Here is a 23285-nt window from a genome sequence, read left to right as displayed (position 1 = left end):
AAGTATGCATGATATCATCTCAAAAAGTTGTCGACTTGCAGCCAGCCCCATCCCAATTGGAAGAAGGAGAACAAGCTACAACAGATGAATTAGAGGAAATTAATCTTGGCACTAGTGATGACCCTCGTCCTATATTTATCAGTGCCCATATTGCAAGGATGAAAAGGATGAATACAAATATTTCTTATCCAAGAACAAGGACGTCTTTGCTTGAAGTTATAAGGAGATGCCTGGGCTTGATCCGAATGTAGCAGTACATCGCTTAGACATTTCTAGTGATATTACACCTATTAAGCAACAACAGCGTCATTTTCGTCTAGAAATATTACCTCAAATAATAGCTGAGATTGACAAACTTCTTGCTGCTGACTTTATCCGAGAAGTCAAATATCCTACATGGTTGGCTAATATAGTCCCCGTTAAAAAAATGGACAAACCTGTGTTTGTATCGATTTTCGTGATTTAAATAAGGCTTGTGCAAAAGATGATTTTCCTCTTCCTTTCTCTGAATTATTAATAGATTCTACTACAGGTCATGAAGTATTATCATTCATGGATGGTTATTTGGGGTACAATCAAATTCGTATGGCACCAGAAGATGAAGAGTTTACTGCTTTTAGGACACCAAAAGGTATCTTTTGTTATAAAGTGATGCCTTTTGGACTAAAAAATGCTGGTGCGACATACCAACGTGCTATGACAGAGATTTTTACTGATCTCCTTCATGATAAGGTAGAGTGTTATGTTGATGACATTGTGATAGAAACAAAGCATAGAAGTGAACGTTTACAAGATCTATCTTTGGTTTTTGAACGCTTAAGAAAACATCAATTAAAGATGAACCCGACAAAATGTGCATTTGGTGTCTCATCAGGAAAATTTTTGGGGTTTGTCATTCGTAAAGATGGAATTGAGATTGATCCATCAAAGACAAAGGTTATCATTGAGATGCCACAACCACGAAACCTACATGAGTTGAAAAGTCTTCAAGGGCGACTTGCATACATTCGACGTTTCATTGCTAATTTAGCCGACAGGTGCCAACCATTTACAAGACTAATAAAAAAAGACATTTCTTTTGAATGGGATAATGCATGTCAAAATGCTTTTCAAAGTATAAAAAAATATTTGACGTGCCCACCTGTGCTAGGAGTCCCCATTAAAGGGCGACCTCTAATATTATATACAACTGCATTACCCATGTCTTTGGGGGGGCATTATTGGCCCAAGTTAATGATGAGGGAAAGGAAGTTGCTTTGTATTATCTGAGCCGTATAATGCTGGGGGCAGAACAGAACAATCCGGGTATGGAAAAAATATGTTTGGCCTTGGTTTTTGCAGCCCAGAAACTTAGACATTATATGTTAGAGCATACTATTCACTTAGTATCTCGGGCAGACCCTCTAAAATATATTCTTGGAAAATTAGTTTTATCAGGTCGCTTAGCAAAATGGGCAATGCTTTTGACTCAATTTGATATTATCTATGAACCTCAAAAAGCTGTTAAAGGGCAAGCCTTAGCAAATTTTCTAGCCGCTCATGCTTTGCCAGGAGAAAAGGAGATTGAAGATGATCTTCCCGATGATAAAGTTATGACTACCTTTATAACCCCTTCATGGGTCATGTATTTTGATGGAGCCAGTCGAGGAACGTGCAATGTGATTTGATACAGATGCCATGTTTGTCAAATCCATGCAGATTTTATACATCAACCCCTAGAACCACTCCATACAACTAATGTATCCTTTTGATGCATGGGGGATGGACATCGTAGGCCCTATTCATCCTCTATCATCCAAAGGACATAGCTATATCTTGGCTGCAACTGACTATTTTTTTAAGTGGGCAGAAGCTATCCCTCTAAAAGAAACACGAGGTGTATATGTGGTCAATTTTGTTCGTACTCATTTAATATATCGATTTGGCATACCAGCTAGAATTATATTTGACAATGAAACTCCATTCAAAAATCAGGATATGCAGAGATTTTGTGCAAAATTTCATGTTAAACATTACTTTTCATCAGCCTATAATGCAGCAGCCAATGGTCAAGCTGAGGCATTCAATAAGACATTATGCAAATTACTGAAGAAAGTGGTCTCCCATAATAAACGAGAATGGCATCAGCAGCTTATGGAGAGTTTATGGGCCTATCGTACTACTATTTGAACACCTACAGGGTCAACACCTTATGCATTAGTCTTCGGAGGTGAGGCCGTACTACCACTTGAAGTGCATATCCCATCTTATAGAGAAGGACTTTCAGATGATGAAGTATTAAAGGCTCGACTAGAAGAATTAGATGGTTTAGAGGATAAGCGCTTACGAGCAAAACAAATTTTGGAGATATATCAGGCTCGTATTTCACGAGCTTTTGATAAAAAAGTTCATCATAGATCCTTCAAGGTTGGCGATTTAGTATTGGCTATTGTTCGTCCTATGATTATCACAAGGCGAACAAAAAGTAAATTTGAGCCAAAATGGGAAGGCCCTTTCATAGTACAAGAGGTTTACTCAAACGGGGCCTATAAAGTAATTTCACCTGATGGAGAATACTCTCCTCCCCCAATAAATACAAAATTTCTAAAACGATATTATGCCTAAAGAGGCATAATACTCCAAACTTTTACGAGTATAAACTGTAAGATACTCCAAACTTTTACGAGTATAAACTATAAGACACTCCAAACTTTTACGAGTATAAACTGTAAGACAGTCTAACTTTTAAGAGTATAAACTGAAAGAAACTCTAAGCTCTAAGAGTATAAACTATGAGTAAAGCTATCAGGTAGGCATGGTCTACACACAGTTAAAAAAAAAATTCTCTTTCTACATTAATAAAGTAAAGTAATGTTTATACAAAACTAGACTCAAAATATGATCTATTATTTTAGACGAGAGGTCATTTGGAGCCTTCTGGACAAAGTTATGACCAAAACAAATGCAAACTTATGTGCAGTCTAGGGTGGGCCGAAAATACAGATTGAAATCAATGCTCTTGCATCATCTTATTTTAGAAGGAAAAAAAAGAAAGTCTTCAACAGCCTCCAAACTCTAAGAGGATAAACTATGAGAAAGTTTGATGCCATACGAGCTTGTCCATCAAAGTACATTTAAAAAAAATCTCTTGTGTATTCAATGATGACTTCATCTTTCTTGAGAGATGATTGTAATAATTGAAAGTATGAAATATTTAAATATCTATTTGCTATGAAATAAAATGTCTAAATCTCCAATATAATGAATGAAGTTTATTTACAAAAATATTCATATCTTAAAAGACATTATATAGGCTAGAAGAGTTTTAAGCTAGTTGAACATGCTTCGTACTCAGCCTTGAGATGTTGTATATTAGGAGAACTTTGTTGTGCCCGATGAAGCGATTGCATGAAATTTTCTTGTTTGTCCAAAGCCTTCTTCAAACGTACTTCCGCTGTGTAAATTTCTTTTAATTTAGTTTTAGCCAACTCAATCTTCTTTTCTAGATTCTGAACTTCTTTTCTCCACTTTACAATCTTTTGATTCAGATCATCCTTACATGATTGATTATGATTAAGAGAAACTTTATGAGCAATTAATGACTGCTCTACATAAGAGATAGGATTTTCTAATGAGTTTAAAAATTCTAGAGAAGATGCCCCGTCAATATGTTCAGACTTAGAAATCAACTCCTGTTGGATCGCATGATACTTTGTGGCAACTATAATAATCTTCTCGAATGCTTTCCTTAACTTACCGCCTGAGTTACCAAGGGCTCCACACAACGCAATCGTGTTCTCTATTAGTTTGATAAAGCCTTCAAAGTCTTGCTCTAAAAGGGCCAAAGGTTTTTGTTCACAAAATTCTTTCACAAAAATGGGTAGTAGTGCATCTGCAACCGAGCTCACAGAAGGGTCAATCGGTCCTTCATCACTTATATCATCATTATCATCAATTATGGGTGTTGGGGGGCCTCATCAGATTGTTTTTTATCGACCTTCCTCAAAGGGACAAGATTAGAGCAGTCTTGACATTGTAATTCTAAGATCTCATCTTTGCTCTTAATATGATAAATCCCAGGTGTTAGATGCTGAACTTTAGCAGATGAAGGGGGGGGGGTGATTAGGGTCTTATGCTAATCTAATCTGATTTTATGCCAATTAAAACTAATTCAAATATTATTCTTGCAAGATAGATATACAATATGAACAAAGGGAAATATCCTAGCAATGAGATATACTATAAGATATATGCGAGGATATACAATTTAACACAAGGGTGAAATAAACATAAACAAAACAAGAGTGATAGTGTACAAATAAACAATACAAACACACAATATGATCACAGAGTTCTGACCTTCCGTCCTACGTCTCCGCTCCCCACTCCCGGAGAGAAATCCACTATCACAACTAGATTTTCTACGCTTACCTGAATAACGTTTACACCTCACAATGTCGGTTTTCAACGCTCATCGATCAACGTCCACACCTCACACTCGGTTTTCTAGTTCACCGAAAACTTCACAATGCACACTCTCGTAATGTCCGTTTTCAATGCTCACCGATCAACGTCTACACCTCACCGTCGGTTTTCTAGCTCACCGAAAACTTTACAATCTCATAATATAACAAATGATTGTTCTCAAATATGGATGAGAACACAATGAAGCTCACTCTTAATTGTTACAACTCCCCACAACCTAATTATACAATGTATGCAAATACAATAAGCTCAATGGTTGTGTGTGTAAGCAAAGAGATTAAACAAATCTAAACTTAATATAAAACTAGCTTTAATAAAATGATAATCAAACAAATAGATATAAAGTTAGAAAAGGAGTTTAGAAAACTTCTCAATAGATCAAGAGATCGAGAGAGAGTAGTTGGATGCTCAAACACCAATAGACGATCTCCTCAAGCTCTTGTGAAATTGATTTCACAAACTCAAACTCTTAAATGCTTAAAAGCTTCTTAAACAAACTTAAACAACACTTAAACCCTTGTTAAAACCTTGTTAAAACATTTCTTGGATGGTTATAAGTATTGAGGGATGATGGGTATTTATAAGAACTCAAGACAACAACCCAAAGCCAAAGAAAAGCCCAAAAAACGAGGCAAATCCCTAAAAAATCAGAACCAAGAAAAATAGAGCCGTTATGCTACAGTAACTTTCATGGTCGATCGTGGAACTGTAGCGGTCGACCTCCGCGGTCGACCGTGGGTAGTGTAGCAGTCTGGCAGATCTGATTTTTCTACGTCTCTGGCTTTGTAAAATCAATTAAAAATAGTAAATCAATTTCAAAAATCATAAACTTTTGAGGGAGGGTTTTAGACATGAATATAAACATGTTAGAGAAAGAATTTCTAAAATATCGCTTTCCAGTTGAGAGAAATAAATGTTTGAACATGGATATACAAATTCTGAAAAAACTGCTAAAAACTCGGTTTTGTAAATTCAATTGAAAATAACAAAACAACTACAAAATTAGTAAAACTTAGGGAAATGTTTGTATATATGATGATAAACATGTAAATAAAGAAAATTTTCAAATAGCATTTCTCAATTTTGAAAACACATCTATTTTGCAAAAACATGCACGAACATGAACTTATTTAAAACTTGATTTTGTAAATTCAATTAAATATAACAAATTAATTTAAAAATTGATAAAAATTTGGAAAACATTTATAAACATGAAATTGAACATGTTAGAAAAAGAATTTCTCAAATTGAATTTCTCATTTGTGAAAACTCATGTATTTTACAAAACTTATAAATACATGTGTATATAAACTTCTTGATTTTTAACTATTGAGTTAAACAATATTTTGAAACCTTATAAAATGATTTTATAGACTTAATAGAATATGTATATAATGGTTGTTAAGTCCAAAAACTAATAACTCAATATTTTTTCAAAATTACTCAAAATCAAGAATTGTGTGTATGTGTGATATAGAGCTTAGAGTATCTAACACACATAATATAAACTCCTAAACTAAATTACCCAAGATATCTTGATCTTCAATGAAGCTCTTTTTGGTAAACTTACGGATGAAGCTTGAACTTGAATCTTTAACTTGAATTGTATTTGCTTCACTCTACTATTCCGCCAACTTCCATTTGATATGATCGTGATTGCTCGATTCCATCCATCCTCTAACATATTGTTTGCCTAGAATAAATATAAAACACAAACATTAGACAAATAATATTAGATGTAAATTATTTATAAATCATCATCAAAACAAGAAGGCCAACAGCAGGCATGAGAGGCTGAACTTTAGCAGATGAAGATACATTACATAGAACTTGATCTTTGCATTCTTCAAAAAAGATTTGAATAGCTTGCTCAACTGAACTAAAATTTCCACTCGCCCCACTGTTCATTTGGGGAACAACAATAATTTTGTCATGTTGTATTGAAGTATTTTGTTTTGATATATCTTCATGGCTTGAAAGGTTATCATTTGTTCTAGGCCGAGTCTCATCTTCTACCAGAAGAAGCAGGTTCCCTATAATCTTTAAAATTATCAAAGTTCTTGGCATATGATGCATTTTTATCATGTACCTATAAAAATCCTTATGAGTACATATTAAAAAAAAGTCATATGTACAAACTATCACAAAAATACAAGTACCTTATGTAGTGATGGAGACCTTTGAATTTCAACTGAAGCGGGTAAAGTGTGATCATTATCACCTTCTAAATTTATAATCATGTCATTAGCACATACACTTTTATTTCTCACTAGTGAAATGGGAGTAGCTTTCAATACTAGATCAGAAGAAATTCGTTGCTTTTTCTTAGGATCGTCAACAAAAGGGCATTTTCGCTTGATGATTTGGGTAGACTTTGCTGAATCCTCCGATGATGATGATGACTAAAAAAAGTGAGCTTTGACATATATCAAAAGTATTAATTTAAAATTTAATTATACCTTATTTTGCTCAGAGCAAAGGGTATATAACTTCTTTACTTCTTCAGCAAAGAAGTTATGATATCCCTCTTGATACCAAATAACATAACCATTAAGAGTCTTCCCCATGCAACCATCAGAAGGAATGATAAAATGCTTGTCGGTCCCTAAACGAAAGAAAAATCTCCAATAGCAGTACATCATGCGTAAGGATGTTTCAATACGTGTGCATGACAAACTAAGATCAGGAACTCCTTGATCATAACCAAATTGACAGGAAAACATATGAGGATTATATGGTTCAGTAAAGAGCCTCTTTCCCATCCTAAGAGGAAGGATACCTTGGCGATATGAGGATTATATGGTTCAGTAAAGAGCCTCTTTCCCATCCTAAGAGGAAGGATACCTTGGCGAATTAAAAGAAAAATTAAAAAATGAGAACTTGATATCTTTTGCTTCGATATATCCACAAGGGAAATGGGGTTGGAAGAATGCGAAAGTGGATAAGGTCTCCATTTAAGTTTTTTATCATCTCCTTCATATAAAAAGTTCGTAGCCTCTTTAGCAGAATAAGGGGACCCTGAAGTTTCTACTCCTGAAATTTGCAGTAGTAATGGAGTATCTGATCTATGATTTGAAGAAAGAAACTACCTTTCAATGTCATCTTCAGGTAGCCGATCATATAATTAGGAAAATATTAGGAAATCCATCCAACCAGATAATGAACTGGCCAATTGCATGATACTGCCAAGTGATCTGTAACCCAATAGTTAATTTCTCGATAAAGAGTGCAGAGCGCCGGAACAGCCAAAGAATAAGGTTTTCTACTATCAGCCATTCTTGCCGCCACAACGAACACATTGGGTCTGATATAGGTTAAGTCATAAGGAACTACAAATTTGCATAACCATAAGGTAAGAAAAGGTGCAAGTGGTGTGTTCTTCCCAAAAGTTTGAATACTATCAAAAGACTTGCTCTTATGTTTTCCTTTAGACTTGACTTTATGATGTTGCCCATGAAAGAAAAATTCCATCCACATTTTAAAAGAAACATTGTCTACAGGACTAATACCTCTAAGATATTGATAACAATTCAGCACTGCTTTGAGGGGTTGACCATGCTTTACTTCAGGATCTTCAAGTTATTCATTTGTGGGTACATATTCATCATATACTTGTCCCTGAATAGGAAGACCCTCAATCCTCTCTATATCTAGCAAACTGATAGAAACATCTCCCTATTTTGTAGCAAATACATTACGATCTTTATCCCAACACTCTAAGAAAGATTGCAGAAGCTGAAAGTCAATATAATAAACTCCAAGAGATGAAAGTATAGCGCCGTAGATGTTAAGACGTTCTAAAGCATCAGTGTATTTTTACAATATATATAGGCACCAGTCATTATATCCATCAATCATAAGAGGTTTATTTTCTCTTACATCCCCACATCATTTACTTCGAGCAATAAGTTCAGTTGTAAAACATGTTAATGAGCTTGAGGGAAAAGTCTCTGTACAAGGATTGAAAGTCTCCTTACAAGGATTAAGAGTGAGAGTAGAGGCGGAGGCAATATGAATGATTTTTATAAATTGTCCCCATCTAAAATGTGCAATCATAGCCCGAGTTGAGTTATTAAGATCTTCAGATAATTCGTGTGCTTTCTGATAATTCATAATGGTCGAAGAGGCACATGTCATTGGAGCATGTCTTTCTAACATATTCATCATATACTTGTCCCTGAATAGGAAGACCCCCAATCCTCTCTATATCTAGCAAACTGATAGAAAGATCTCCCTATTTTGTAGCAAATACATTACGATCTTTATCCCAACACTCTAAGAAAGATTGCAGAAGCTGAAAGTCAATATAATAAACTCCAAGAGATGAAAGTATAGCGCCGTAGATGTTAAGACGTTCTAAAGCATCAGTGTATTTTTACAATATATATAGGCACCAGTCATTATATCCATCAATCATGAGATGTTTATTTTCTCTTACATTCCCCATCCTTTACTTCGAGCGATAAGTTCGGTTGCAAAACATGTCAATGAACCTGAGAGAAAAGTCTCTGTACAAGGGTTGAAAGTTTTCTTACAAGGATTGAGAGTGAGAGTAGAGGCGGAGGCAGTATGAATGACTTTTATAAATTGTCCCCATCTAAAATGTGCAATCAAAGCCCGAGTTGAGTTATTAAGATCTTCGGATAATTCTTGTGCTTTCTGATAATTCATAATGGTCGAAGAGGCACATGTCATTGGAGCATGTCTTTCTAACTTTAAATCGATGGGTTCATCTTCATAAAAATGAGAAGTCATAGGGAAATCATCAATAACAAAGATTTATGGGACTCAGCTTCTTCAACTAGTTGGCTACCCCCAACAGAAACACTACTTGAATGAGACATCTGAAAAAATAATTAAAATTATAATTAATATCTATAAGAATGAATTAAGCATGAAATTCTATTTTGCATTAAGGAACAAGGCCTTAGGGTTTCCTAAAACTTATTTTCTACACCATGGCTCATGCCTCAAAAATTTTATTCTCGAAGCATGAAGCTTACGAGATGCATGGTCCTCCGTTCTGAAATTTTACTCCCGTACTTGAACCCCATGTCATCTTGAGAATAAACGTTTGAAACAGAGGAGAGCAACCTAAAGTTTCTGAATTTATTTTATGAATGAAGGCTAAGTTTATCTATTTTGCATTAATGAACAAGGCTTTGGGGTTTCCTAAAACTTATTTTCTGCATCATGGCTCATGCTTCAAAAATTTTATTCTCGAAGCATGAAGCTTGTGAGATGCATGGTCCTCCATTCTGGAATTTTACTCCCATACTTGAACCCCATGTCATCTTAAGAATAAACTTTTGAAACAGAGGAGAGCAACCTAAAGTTTTTGAATTTATTTTATGAATGAAGGCTAAGTTTATCTATTTTGCATTAAGGAACAAAGCCTTAGGGTTTCCTAAAATTTATTTTCTGCATCATGGCTCATGCCTCAAAAATTTTATTCTCAAAGCATGAAGCTTGCGAGATGCATGGTCCTCAGTTCTGGAATTTGACTTCCGTACTTGAACTCCATGTCATCTTGAGAATAAACTTTTGAAACAGAGGAGAGCAACCTAAAGTTTCTGAATTTATTTTATAAATGAAGGCTAAGTTCATATATTTTGCATTAGGAACAAGGCATTAGGGTTTCCTAAAATTTATTTTCTGCATCATGGCTCATGCCTCAAAAAAATTTATTCTCGAAGCATGAAGCTTGCGAGATGCATAGTCCTCCGTTCTGGAATTTGACTTCCGTACTTGAACCCTATGTCATCTTGAGAATAAACTTTTAAAACAGTGAAGAGAAGCCTAAAGTTTCTGAACTTATTTTATGAATGAAGGCTAAGTTCATCTATTTTGCATTAAGGAACAAGGCATTAGGGTTTCCTAAAATATATTTTTTGTATCATAGCTCATGCCTCAAAAATTTTATTCTCGAAGCATGAAGCTTTCGATGTGCATGGTCCTCTGTTCTGAAATTTGACTTCCATACTTGAACCCATGGCACCTTGAGAATAAACTTTTGAAACAAAAGAAAAAAAAACTAATGGTTTTGAATTTATTTTATGAATTAAGACTACATTCATCTATTTTGCATTGAGGAGTGAGGCCTTAGGGTTTCCTAAAATATATTTTCTGTATTATGGCCCATGTCTCAAAAAAATTTCTCGAAGTGTGAAGCTTTCGAGGTGCATGGTCCTCCGTTTTGGAATTTGACTTCCGTACTTGAACCCCATGTGACCTTAATAATAAAGTTTTGAAACAAAGGATAAGGCTACAATTTCTAAAATTTAATTTAAATTGACATCTTGATGCATCTTAAAAAAAAAGGGGCAAACATATCCTACTACAATTGTAATCACACATAAGCCTCAAATATTGTAATTGATGATTGTAACATCTTGTGCATGTAAACAAGTCTATTGACATCAATAATAAGAATATGGCTACGATATTTTATATACTTTAAAATATCAAAATTTGAAAGAAAGACTCACCGTAATTCCACGAACTGCGCTCAAGAAACCTACAAAGAATATCAACTATTAATACTTAATCACGTTCAATTAAAAAAAAGGAAAATTTATTACCTTGTGGCAAAAAAAAAGGTAGTTGATAATGTATATAGTAGATCAACAATGGGAACTGAAAAAAAATAAACCAAAAAAATCAGAATTAAGAAAAAAATAATACAAATTAAAAAAACAGAATTAAGAAAAAGACAAATCTAAAGAAATTCAAGAACAAGGGGTCTTATTGAAAAAAAAAAGAATGAAATTGGATGCAATTAAAGAAAAAAAAGTGACACGGATAGATTACAAATATTAGATATTGTTGCAAATTGTTAAAAAAAATGCTGCAGTTATTATTAGCAAACCGGTACTGTAGCAATTTGTTAAAATGAAAATGTAGCAAATTTGGTACTGTAGCTAATTGGTACTGTAGCATATATTTTCATTTTTAAAAAATCATTAAAAAAACGACACTGCAACATTACCGATTAGAAGAAGCTTTCCGCAATGAAAAAAAAAGTCATGACTCCAAACAGATGAATAGTAAATCGGTACTTAAGCAGTTTGTTAAAAAACGATAATGTAGCAATTGGTACTGTAGTATATATTTTCTTTTTTAAATTGTTTAAAAAAACGACACTACAAAATTACCAATTAGAAGAAACTTTCCGCGATCAGCAATACAAAAAAGGTCATGACTTCAAGTAGATGAACAGTAAAATGTATATGTGAACAGGAAAAACATGGATCGGCAAACAATAAAAAATGTGAACGGATGAACAGTAAACGGGTATGAACAGTACCCATTTTTTTTCTCCTTAAAAAAAGAAGAAGGATGTTTACATGTACTCTTTCTCAAACAAACTAATATCAATTAAAAAGAGGTACACCCATATACATAGCAATAAGAAATCTAATTGGGATAGGATTTGATTTCCTTTTTAAATTCTGTTGGGATTCTATCTTAAATTTTGTTGATATCCCTTTTAAATTGGATTCTATCTCCTACTAATTTAATAATTTTAATCAGATAAGGACTCATCATATTTGAATTAAGTGAGCTAAATCCTAAGCCTTTTAATAAAACAAAAGTAGAAGAAGAAAATTTTCATAGCATAATAGTAATTAAAAAAAAGAACTTGGTCTCACGCACTTGGTTTAATAAAAACCGAGCACGTAAGCCAAGTGCGGCAATTTGTAGATATAAAAAAAATTTATATGAACAAGCCCTATAAATGAAATTTAATGTGAGGATGATAATACCTCATAAAATTCAAAACTAATATGAGGGATATTACCTCATACAAATCAAAATCAATATGAGGTGTAATACCTTGCATAAATAAAATTAAGTTAAGGATGACGCAGTACCTCATACAAATCAAAATCAATGGGAGGTGTAGTACCTCATATAAATGAAAATTAAGTTAAGGATGACATCAGTACCTCATACAAATCCTAATCAATGTGAGGTGTAGTACCTTGTATAAATGAAAATTAAGTTGAAGATGACAGCACCTCATGTAAATTTAAAAGTCATGTGATCATAAGCCTTAGCTATAAAATTTAGCTCGAGAATACCCACCCTCATACGAACCTTATTTCAACTTAAAGGGATAAGGGCTCTCCATATACACTTATTTTAGAAACATGAAAGATAAGCAGATAGGCACTTGAGAAATGAAAAGCAAAGAAGATGTTCGTTATGATAAACGAACGCAACAATCTTGATAAGGAAGTTTCGATGAGGAAGTTACAATAACTCACCCACCAATCCATTTTAAACACCTGGCGATAACTTCCCCTTGTTTTTTTTATATAAATTGAGACCTCATTTGCCATTCGAGAAAGGAGAAAAAAGATAATGAAAAAAAGAACAACATAAAAGATAGAGAAAAGACAGAGAAATTGAAAAGAAGGAGAGACTTAGAATTTAAAACAACAACGACAAGGTCCTCTGCATTTTTTTATTTTTGAAAGGGTGGAGGGCTCCAGAACATTGTCTGGAGACCCAAGATCCCATCTTCTTTCTCTTCAATTTTGTAATACATTAGAAATATAATAAAATTGATATCTCTCTACATTTGATTCTTGATGTCTATTTAATTTTTGCTTTCTACTAATCAGGGGTTTCTTTCAACAAGAGTAATTAACAGAAAGAAATAAATTTCTAGAAGCATGCACCTCCTAAAAATTTTTTTACAAACAAAGTGATACTAATATGTACCGGAGTAAATATTTAGAGATTGCTCTACTCTTCTTGAGATTGGTGTTACGGCTTGATCAAGAAGAGATTAGCCTACTCAAATATTATTATTTCTCTGATGGATACTAGCATCATTTTGAATTTCTTTTACAAACTATACACGTTGGGCATTCCGACGCTTACAAGGAGGAAGTGGTCTTCTTAGGCCACATCATTGGAGGAGGCAAAATTCGCATGGATCAAGCTAAGGTACGAGTCATACTAGAGTGAGAGCCTCCTACCAAGGTAACAGAGCTACGATCATTTCTGGGCTTGGTGAACTACTACCGAAGATTTATAAAGAGCTACTCAGCATTGGCGACTCCCCTGACAGACTTGCTGAAGAAAAATCAGGCATGAGATTGGAGTTCAAAATGCTAGAGGGAATTCGAAGCTTTGAAGAGAGCTGTGACAGAGGAACCAGTTCTCGCTCTTCCCAACTTCAGCAAGCCCTTTGAAGTGCACACTGATGCGAGTGACTTAGCAATTGGAGGGGTGTTGATGCAAGAAGGACACCCCGTGGCCAGTGAGAGTCGAAAGTTAAATGACACCGAGAGGCGGTACACCGTTCAAGAGAAAGAGATGACGGACGTGGTCCACTGTCTCAGAGTTTGGAGGCATTACCTACTTGGGTATAAATTCATAGTGAAGACAGACAATGTGGCCACTAGCTATTTCCAGACTCAGAAGAAGTTATCTCCTAAGCAGACACAATAGCAGGATTTCTTGGCAGAGTTTGACTATGTGCTTGAGTACAAACCGGGAAAAATCAACTTAGTGGCAGATGCGTTAAGCCGGAAGACGGAACTTGCTGCTATGATAAGTCAACCTCAGAGCACCTTACTTGATCGTATTAAGGAAGGTCTGTCTCATGATCTTACAGCCAAGAACATGGTGGACTACGCAAAAGAAGGTAAGGCTCGAAGGTTCTTGCTAGAAGTAGACCTGCTTTATACCAAAGGGAGGCATGTGTATGTGTCATTGTTCAGGAATCTAAGGCGGGAGATCCTTAAAGAATGTCATGACTCTTAATGGGCGGGACATCCAGATGTGCACAGAACTCTAGCTCTTGTAGAAGAGACGTATTATTGGCCTCACATAAGGGATGATGTTGAGGCCTACATGAAGACTTGTCTTGTGTGCCAACAAGACAAGACAGAGCAGAGAACGTCGGCCAGACTGTTAGAACCATTACCTATTTCGGAGCGACCTTGGAAAAGTATTTCCATAGACTTCATCATGGGTCTACCCAAGTCAGATGTATGCAGCATTCTTATGGTGGTGGTTGACCAGTTCTCTAAATACGGTATTTTCATTCCAGCCCCAGCTAAGTGTCCAGCCGAGGTAGCGGCACCACTATTTCTGAAGCACGTGGTGAAGTATTGGGGGCTACTAAAGTCCATCATAAGCGATCGGGATGGCCGCTTCATAGGAAGGTTCTGGACGGAACTCTTCAAACTCATGGGGTCAGGTCTAAACTTCTCCGCTAGCTTTCACCCTCAGACAGATGGCCAGACGGAGCTGGTAAACACCTTGTTGGAGGTATACTTGAGACACTATGTGAGTGCCAACCAGCAGGATTGGGCGAAGCTATTGGACATAGCCCAATTCTCCTACAATTTGAAAAGCAGTGAGTCTACCAGGAGAAGCCCATTCGAGATCATCACAGGTCAGCAACCACTCACTCCAAACGCTATTGTTATAGGTTATAAGGGAAATATCCTTGCCGCTTACCGATTTGCCAAGGGGTGGCAAGATCAGAATGAATTGGCACGATCAGAATGAATTGGCACGCTCGTGCTTGAACAAGGCGGCAAAGAAGATGAAGAAATGGGCCGACAAGAAGCAAAGGCATATGGAGTATCAAGTTGGAGACTTGGTCCTTGTTAAGCTTTCTACATTGGATCGACATAAAGGGCTACACAAGAGCTTGATACGCAAGTATGAGGGCTCATTTCCGATCGAGAAGAAAGTGGGGAACGTAGCTTATAGGGTAAAGCTTCCCCTAACCGTGAAGTATCATCTGGTCTTCCATGTGAGTATGTTGAAGCTATATCATCAGGATACGGAGGATCCAGATAAAGGAAAGTCTAGTCGAGTGCTAACAGGGATTCGCAAGGAGTTCGACAAGGAGGCCGAAGAAATTCTTGCAGATAGGACGGTTCGTAAAGCCAACAACCACCCGAGGTTAGAGTACTTTGTGAAGTGGAAAGGCTTACCCGATAGTGAGAACAGTTGAGAACCTGCACGATCCTTGTGGCAGTTTGAAGACTTGATCGAGAAGTTTTGCTAAGAGAAGACTAAGCGATGAGGGCACGCTTGGATAGGTGGCGGAGAATGTCACGAACCGCCCCATTTTGGCTCAATTGGGTGCATTTGGACTCACTTATTCATGGTTGGGTCCATGAAGATCCTAGGGTTTTTTAGAGTTTCTTTGATAATAAAGGTATGATAAATATCTTGTATCTAGAAGCTTCTAGGGAAGTCTCATTAAAATATCTAAGGACCCTTGTAAAAGCTTCTAGAAAATCCCATGTAAATATCTAGGGAGATATTTTAGGAGAAGAGTCTAGAGACTCAATCTTAGCCATTGATTATAAGAACAATCTAGAAGGTTAATCATAGCCATCCATTGTAAGCTAGCATTGCCTATAAATAGGGGCTAAGGCATTTCATTTGTATAAAGCAAGAGTTGCTAAGTAATAAAGCAATAATAGCTTCCACTTCCACTCTTGAGTGATCTCTTCCCTTCTCTTGAGTGAGTGCTTGAGGGATTAGACTGACTTAGCCATTCTAGTAGGGGAAGATGACTATGTGCTCGCGGTTCGAGCAAAGGGTTTGTGTGAAAGAATCAGCGCGTGACACGCGGCCGTGTTGATATGCAAGCTAAACATAAAACAAACATATTCAATGAACAAATAAGTAGGAGATGCAATTTAACAACAACTATTCATTTTAGTTCCATGTGGATATTAACAAAGGCAATAATTTTGTTTTGCTCTAACAAAATATCAACCACACACACATACAACACACACGCACACAAACACCAACATCACATATATGATTATAAATATAATTATATTATAATATATATTAAGTATATATATATATATATATATATATATAATATATATATATATATTTTATATATATATATATATACGAGAAGAGAGGAGAGAGAGAGAGAGAGAAATGGCGACCTTGGTACAGTTGGTAAAGCAACTGGAGTGATGTGCCTAATCTTGATCCTACATCACACTAACACTAATTGATCTAAGCAAAGTTAAGGCGCAACGGTTTTAACTGTTGCGTTAGAGATCTATCGTAACAGTTTTCAGTGTCTAATACAACATTTAATGAAAAACGTTGCCATAGACCTAATAATTATTCCTGGACTTAATAATTGTTTGTGGGCTTTGTTCAGGAGCTTAAGTTTGTACAGCCCATTGTCCTTCTTAACCCCTTCAGCTTAAACGAAGAATATCATCTCCGATCCCAAAAATCACCGTAAAAAAAACCCTAAAATCGTCGTGGCCGTTTCCTCTCCGATCTCATCTCCAATCTCATCACTAAGCTCGTCGCCGTTTTCCTCTCCGATATCATCTCCAATATCCTCTCCGATCTCATCATTGTCGAGCTTGTTGTCACGAGCTACCCTTGTTTCAGGTAATTTCTCCCTCCCTGTTTTCTAGGGTTTTCTCCAGAAATCGAGCTCAGATCTCGCTAACGGGAGCTTTCTAGAGTGTGTTTTCAGCAATCAAGCCCGGAAATTTCATCAATTTTGCAGCTGATGGCTGCATTCTCTTAAATGTCCTAGTCTTGCGTTTGAAGGGAGTTAGTCAGGTATTTTGCACGTGATTACTTTGAGTTTTTATGAAAATTTGATAGAAGTTTACGGTTATGCTATATATGGGATGTATGATTTTCTTAGTAACCCTCCTGTCTGTAACTTGTGATCATTTCCAGGATTAAGAAATTTGTTCAGGATTAAGAAATTTCATCAATTTGTTCAGTTATATGGGATGTATGATTTTCTTAGTAACCTTCCTATATATGTGATTCCCATCTTTTGTTCAGTTACATAGCATTTTTTTGTTCAGTTACAGTCCATCTTTTATTCAGTTACATTGATGGATATCCTACAGACTACCTTCTATAATTTGCTAACTTTTAGTTAAATTGCAAGTGAGGTTTAAGTACTTTTTGGACCTGTTTAAAAAGAGAACATAAAGCATCTTTTAAGAAAATTGGAAACTGCAAAGAGGTGCACGCGCTGATTCTTGAAGCATAGTGAATTGGTACGCTAAAGGCAGAAAATCTACCAGAAAAAGCGTAGTGCTTAATGAAAGGTAGAAACAATCATATTTGACACAATATAGCTTATTTGCGTTTGCCTGCACATTTGCATTTGCGAGCATGAATTGGTAAGCAAGCCCGTACAATACCAACAGAGAAATCAGAGTATGCAGATAAGCTTAGGATATTAAAAGGATAAAAGCTTGCCTTATGACCAGGTTAGAAGGGAGCATATGAGCAGGTTAAGTAACTGACAATTTGCATAGCCTTGTCCAATCAACGAGCTTATCAACTAGTCCACTCCAGAGCATCATGCCATGGTCTTCACGGGAAGAGATCCAGAGCTCTTACAGCTTGAATGTTGAAATCAATATTAATGCTCTTTAACTCTTTATTAACACAAAAACATGTACAATTAGATTATAGAACCAATGATGCAAATACTATAATCTTCAGAAAATTGCAGCAGAAAATTGCAGCAAGATTTATACTATTATTTCCTTATAATGACTTGCCAATTTCAAGTGCATAGCATTCATCTTTTGTTCCTTGTGCATATTGCATGTGACCTTCCCCCCCAGTTAGATAGAATTTTTATATCTTTTTAGTCCAGTTACAGTCCAAGTTAATTATGGGGTTAACCTACTTTCATTTATAATCTTTTTTTATTAAACTAGCATATGATCCGCTTACAAATACAAATCATGGCATGACAACCGCACGAATGTTGATTGAATATATTGCTATTAATGGTAACAAGAGGATTGATTTTTTATTTTATAAATCATAATATTTATATGTAGTTATTAATAGTGTTAATCATTTTTTCTTTCTCCAGAATATATAATAAATGGCGGAAAACAGAGATTGGATGTATAATGCTCCTAGAGTGAGTGTGGAGTTCATTAATAATGTCAATGACTTTCTTGAGAGAGCATTTGCTAATGGAGCAGTTGGGGATGAAATATGTTGCCCTTGTCGCATTTGCTGTAATCGATTTTGGTATAGTCGTGATGTTGTTTATGATCACCTTATTGTCAAAGGATTTGTAGAGAATTATTATGATTGGTTCTTTCACGGAGAGGGTGTGTCATCAAGGATGGATGTTGATGACAATAATGAAGAAGTTGATGATGTTGCTGATGATGCTCAAGACAACATGGATGGGTTATTGCATGATGTATTTAGAGATGTAGCAGAAGAGTCTCCAGTGAACCAAGAAGATGACCTAAGTGACCATGAAGAAAGGTTAACTAAGGAGGCTAAGAAATTTTATAAGTTAGTTGATGAAGGTAAGCAGCAGTTGTTTCCAGGATGTAAAACTTTTTCTAAACTCTCTTTTATCATCCGGTTGTATCTTCACAAGTGCATCCATGGCCTAAGCAACGAGGCATTTGATGATTATCTAGCTATATGGAGAGAGGCAATTCCTGAAATAAATCTACCAAAGTCTTATTATGAGGCTAAAAAAATTGTGATGGATTTGGGCCTTGATTACAAGAAGATACATGCTTGCCCTAATGATTGCATGCTTTACCGTGGAGAAGATGGAGAAAAAGTTGCTTGCAGTAAATGTGGTGAAAGTAGATGGAAGGCAAATAAGCAGGATGTTCCAGCCAAGGTTTTAAGATATTTTCCTTTAAAACCTAGAGTTCAAAGACTATTCATGTGTTCTCAGACTGCTGAATCCATGAGCTGGCATGCAAAAGAGCGCCTCCAGGATGGGAATCTAAGGCACCCAGCAGATGGCAAAGCATGGAAGGATTTTGATTCCAATCATCCTGATTTTGCACTAGACCCTCGTAATGTGAGGCTGGGCTTGGCTAGTGACGGGTTTAATCCATTTCGGACTATGAGCATTTCGCATAGCACATGGCCGGTGATCTTGATAAATTATAATTTACCACCCTGGATGTCTCTAAAGCCAGAATATTTCATGTTGTCTTTGCTTATTCCAGGGCCTCAGTCCCCTGGGAATAATATCGATGTTTACTTGCAACCGTTGATTGATGACTTGAAAGAGTTATGGGAAGTCGGGTTGCTTACTTATGATGCTTCAAGTAAACAACCATTTTATGTTCGTGCAGCTTTACTTTGGACTATAAGCGACTTTCCAGTATTTGCAATGTTGTCCAGATGGAGTACTAAAGGGAAGTTGGCTTGTCCTTGCTGCAACTATGACACTTGTTCACAATATTTAAAATACACAGTAGGAAAATGTGTTACATGGGTCATCGTCGATTTTTGAGTGATAATCATCCATGGCGGTTAAATAGAAGAAACTTTAATGGCCATGTTGAGTTAGGAAAAAAACCTGAATCATTATCTGGGATAGAGATTATGGAGGAATTGCGTGGCTTTGTTAATGACTTTGGGAAGAAACAAAAGAAAAAATTAGAAAAGGGCTGTCCATGGAAAAAAAGGTCAATATTTTTTGATTTGCCTTATTGGGAGCAGAATACATGTCGGCACTTGCTGGATTTAATGCACATAGAGAAGAATGTGTGTGATAATATAATTGGGACATTATTAGACATTCCTGAAAAGACGAAGGATCATGTCAGAGCTCGTTTTGATTTGCAGCATATGGGCATAAGAAGAGATCTACACCCAACCAAGTCAGCCGATGGTCGGCATTTTACATTCACTAAAGTATGTTTTTCGATGACGATAGAGGAGAAAAAGATATTTTGTGGTGTGTTAAAAAATGCTAAAATGCCGCATGGTTGTGCATCAAATATCTCGAGGTGTGTCAATGTTAATGAGAAAAAAATATCAGGGTATAAGACACACGATGCTCATTTTCTCATGCAGTATTTGCTTTCAGTTGCTCTGAGAAGGACTATGCCTAGACGTGTTTCTAATGTTTATGTTATGTAATTATATTACTCTGATATAGTTTCTCTTGTTGCAATTTACTTAGAAAATAAAAGTTGACAATTTCCAAGTATGGAGGTTGTTTGGGGTACCTATTGGACCGACAGACAATATCTTAAATGAACTTAGTAGTTTTCTGGGTACCCTTGGAAGAAATCCAAGACGAACACCACTAGATAAGAATTGGCATGACATTGGGGAAGAAGACAAAGATAGTTTGTGGGAATATGTGAAGGTATGATATAGCACAAAAAAATCATTTTGTGTAATGACAAGGTAGATTTTAACTTGTATGTTGTTATGTCATTGTAGGAGAAGTATTCAATTGCCGATTCAGGACGAAAATGGACCTTGCAAACAATTAATAGTGCATGGAGGCGGTGGAAGTGCTTGTTGAAACGTCAATGCTTTACTAGTTTGAAAAATGATGGAGAAAGATGGAAAAATCGCCTCAAGACTGTTCCCAAGGGTCAATTTAGAGCTTTACTAAAGATTTGGCATTCTCAAAATGCAAGGGTAAGAATTTAATTTTCTATTAATATCATTGTTTTGTTTCTCAAATTGCAAGGGTAGAAATATTTAATTTATTGTTTCAGTTTCAAACACAATGTTAAGAAAATGATTAGTGGGATATTACGTTTAGCCATTAATCATCCAAAGTTAAGGGTGGTCATATTACGTTTAGCCATTAAAAAGCAATGGAATCAGGATATATTCACGCAACACACAGATGGTCCTATTGCATAAAAACCCAAAAGCCCCTTGATCCATAATTCGCTCGAGCTTGAAGTTGACGTTGAATACAAATACTCGTTGAGTTCTTGTAGGTATTAAAGATTTTTATATTGACAATTGGAATACTTTAATGCAACTTACTTATACGATTCTCAGCGTGTATCAAGTCATGCTGACTTATTAAACATAATGTTGTCTTGATGCATGGTTGGCTTTAACAGTTGTGGTTGCTCTCTAAACTAACATGCTTAGGTCTTTGAGTACAGCTACTCATGAATACAAAGTTTATTATGATTTGCCAAAGCATCATAATTTTGTACACCAGAAACATTATTTAATCTAGGCAAATTGTTGAATTCCCAACTAGTGGATTTATAGCTCCATAAGTCAATTAGATAAGATCATTTTCCAAGGATGCACTATGAAACAAGTATTTACTGTCACCTTTATTACAGGTAATTACGATATTCTATGTAAAGAACTTAAAAATTATTGATCTCCTTTTTTCTGCAGAGATAGATATTTATATGGGTAATTATGAATTAATCTTCTGCTTGTACCAAATTAACAATATCCATTGGAATTTGTTTTTATATCTTAACCTGAAAAGCTGCAAACATAACATGAATCAGTTCTATTGCTAAAGTTCCAATCACTTGCTTACCTGAACTTTGTTGTGATTTGATTTTAAACGATAGAAAGAAGAAACAGCCTTGAGGTTGTATATTTAGAGCATAACTGAACTTTGTTGGTGAAGTAGATAAATTTAGTATGTTGCGCGCAATTTAGAAGGCAATTTAGTATCTTTGCATGCATGAAACTTTTTCTACGCCTGATACGCTCAACTCTATCCAGTTTTTGCATATTTAGAACACTACTGAACTTTGCTGCTGAATTACATGATTAGGTTCATATGCTGCAATTTGGAAAGGCTATATCTTTGTGAGCATAAAGAATTTTCTGCCTTCTACTCTCCGAATTGTTGCAATTTACTTATTAGAAGTTCTATAATCATGTAGAAAGCAAGTGAAAAGAATAAGGAAAGTCGTAACAATCAAACGCTCTTGCACACAGCGGGTTCAAAAAGTTTCGCAAGAATTCGCAGAGATATGGTAATGATGATGTTTATCTATGATTTAGACAGTGCATGAATGGCTAAGTGACTGGCTAAGTGACTGATATGTTGTTTTGTTGTAGGAAAAGGAATTGAACCGGCCTCCAACAGATGCAGAAGTGTTTCTAGAGACTCGTAAAAAGAAGAAAAAAGCACAACCAGAAAAAACACTTGAAATGATTGATACATTGGAACAGCTAACTCAGGAACAAACTGAAGGAGAAAGTGTAGATGCATGGCATCTAGTCAATAGAAAAGAGCATCCTGGACGTGTGCGTCTTCGGGGAAGGGCGATCACTCAAACCATGCTAAAAAGCAATAAGGAGAAGACCATTGATCCGTGTGATCTAGTCCCTGAGTCAATTGTTCAAGCAATAACAAAGAAGGTGGTGGCCACTCAACAAGAGGAGATGAAGAAACATCAAGAAGCTCAAGCTGCAAGTATGATTCAAACATTTGCAGAGATGTTGAGTGAAGTAACTGGACGTTCGGTTAGTCCAAGCTTTGTTGAGAGGTTTAAAGCGCGTACTAGACTTCCTGAAGAGGCTGCCAGTGTTCTAGATCATGATAGTGCATGCTCTTTGCAAACACACAAGAGTTGAAGGTAAGTACCATTTACATGTATGTTACAATCTGTTTTTTTTTTGGCATATGGCTTTCGGTTTTTGTTTCTCTTGGTTTTTATGGCCTGGTATTGGTTTTCCCTGTGTTGGAGCTTGTTTACTGGCCTTGGTTTTGCTGGAAGTGGGTGTTTTGCATTCAGAAATCACTGTAGCAGAGGAGTTTTATGAAGTTTTGTTTTCTGTTTTGTTTTCTGGTTTGTTTTCTTCGATTTCCTATTGCCTGGACTTAGGATTCAGAAATCACTGTAGCTGGAAGTGGGTGTTTACTGGACTTGGGTGTTTAGAGGCTAAGAAGAGACATATATATATAATATTTTATGGGGTAAGTAGGAACACGAGCCAAAAATATATGAGAAATTGTTTGGAGACTGTCATCTACTGTGTTCACTTCAATAATGCAATGTGAAATACTTTTAGATGAATAA

At 35.9% G+C, this 23285-nt stretch overlaps 2 protein-coding genes across 2 annotated transcripts; both read left to right on the top strand.

The window, feature by feature from the left end:
* On the top strand, positions 16722-19759 carry LOC109838504. Its single transcript, XM_020406941.1, has 2 exons — positions 16722-17058; positions 18350-19759. The coding sequence occupies exon 2, from the start codon at positions 18362-18364 to the stop codon at positions 19757-19759; it is 1398 nt and encodes a 465-aa protein (XP_020262530.1). The 5' UTR covers positions 16722-17058; positions 18350-18361.
* LOC109838503 lies at positions 19852-22839 on the top strand. Its single transcript, XM_020406940.1, has 5 exons — positions 19852-20163; positions 20435-20623; positions 20701-20904; positions 22143-22235; positions 22321-22839. Exons 1-5 carry the CDS (start codon positions 19852-19854, stop codon positions 22837-22839), a joined length of 1317 nt encoding a protein of 438 aa, XP_020262529.1.

The sequence above is a fragment of the Asparagus officinalis genome, chromosome 4 (assembly GCF_001876935.1).
Source record: "Asparagus officinalis chromosome 4, Aspof.V1, whole genome shotgun sequence".
In the NCBI taxonomy this organism is placed as follows: domain Eukaryota; kingdom Viridiplantae; phylum Streptophyta; class Magnoliopsida; order Asparagales; family Asparagaceae; genus Asparagus; species Asparagus officinalis.
The sequence above is the reverse complement of the archived record's forward strand: the minus strand, read 5'-3'. Positions and strand labels throughout refer to the sequence as shown.

What these genes read in the sequence shown, in the direction of transcription:
- LOC109838504 (XM_020406941.1), top strand. Translation starts at nt 18,362, where the DNA reads ATGGCGGAAAACAGAGATTGGATGTATAATGCTCCTAGAGTGAGTGTG.
- LOC109838503 (XM_020406940.1), top strand. Translation starts at nt 19,852, where the DNA reads ATGGAGGAATTGCGTGGCTTTGTTAATGACTTTGGGAAGAAACAAAAG. An exon ending in GGCATTTTACATTCACTAAA is followed by an intron (nt 20,164 to 20,434) that starts GTATGTTTTTCG and finishes CAATTTACTTAG; the next exon opens with AAAATAAAAGTTGACAATTT. An exon ending in CAAGAATTCGCAGAGATATG is followed by an intron (nt 22,236 to 22,320) that starts GTAATGATGATG and finishes GTTTTGTTGTAG; the next exon opens with GAAAAGGAATTGAACCGGCC.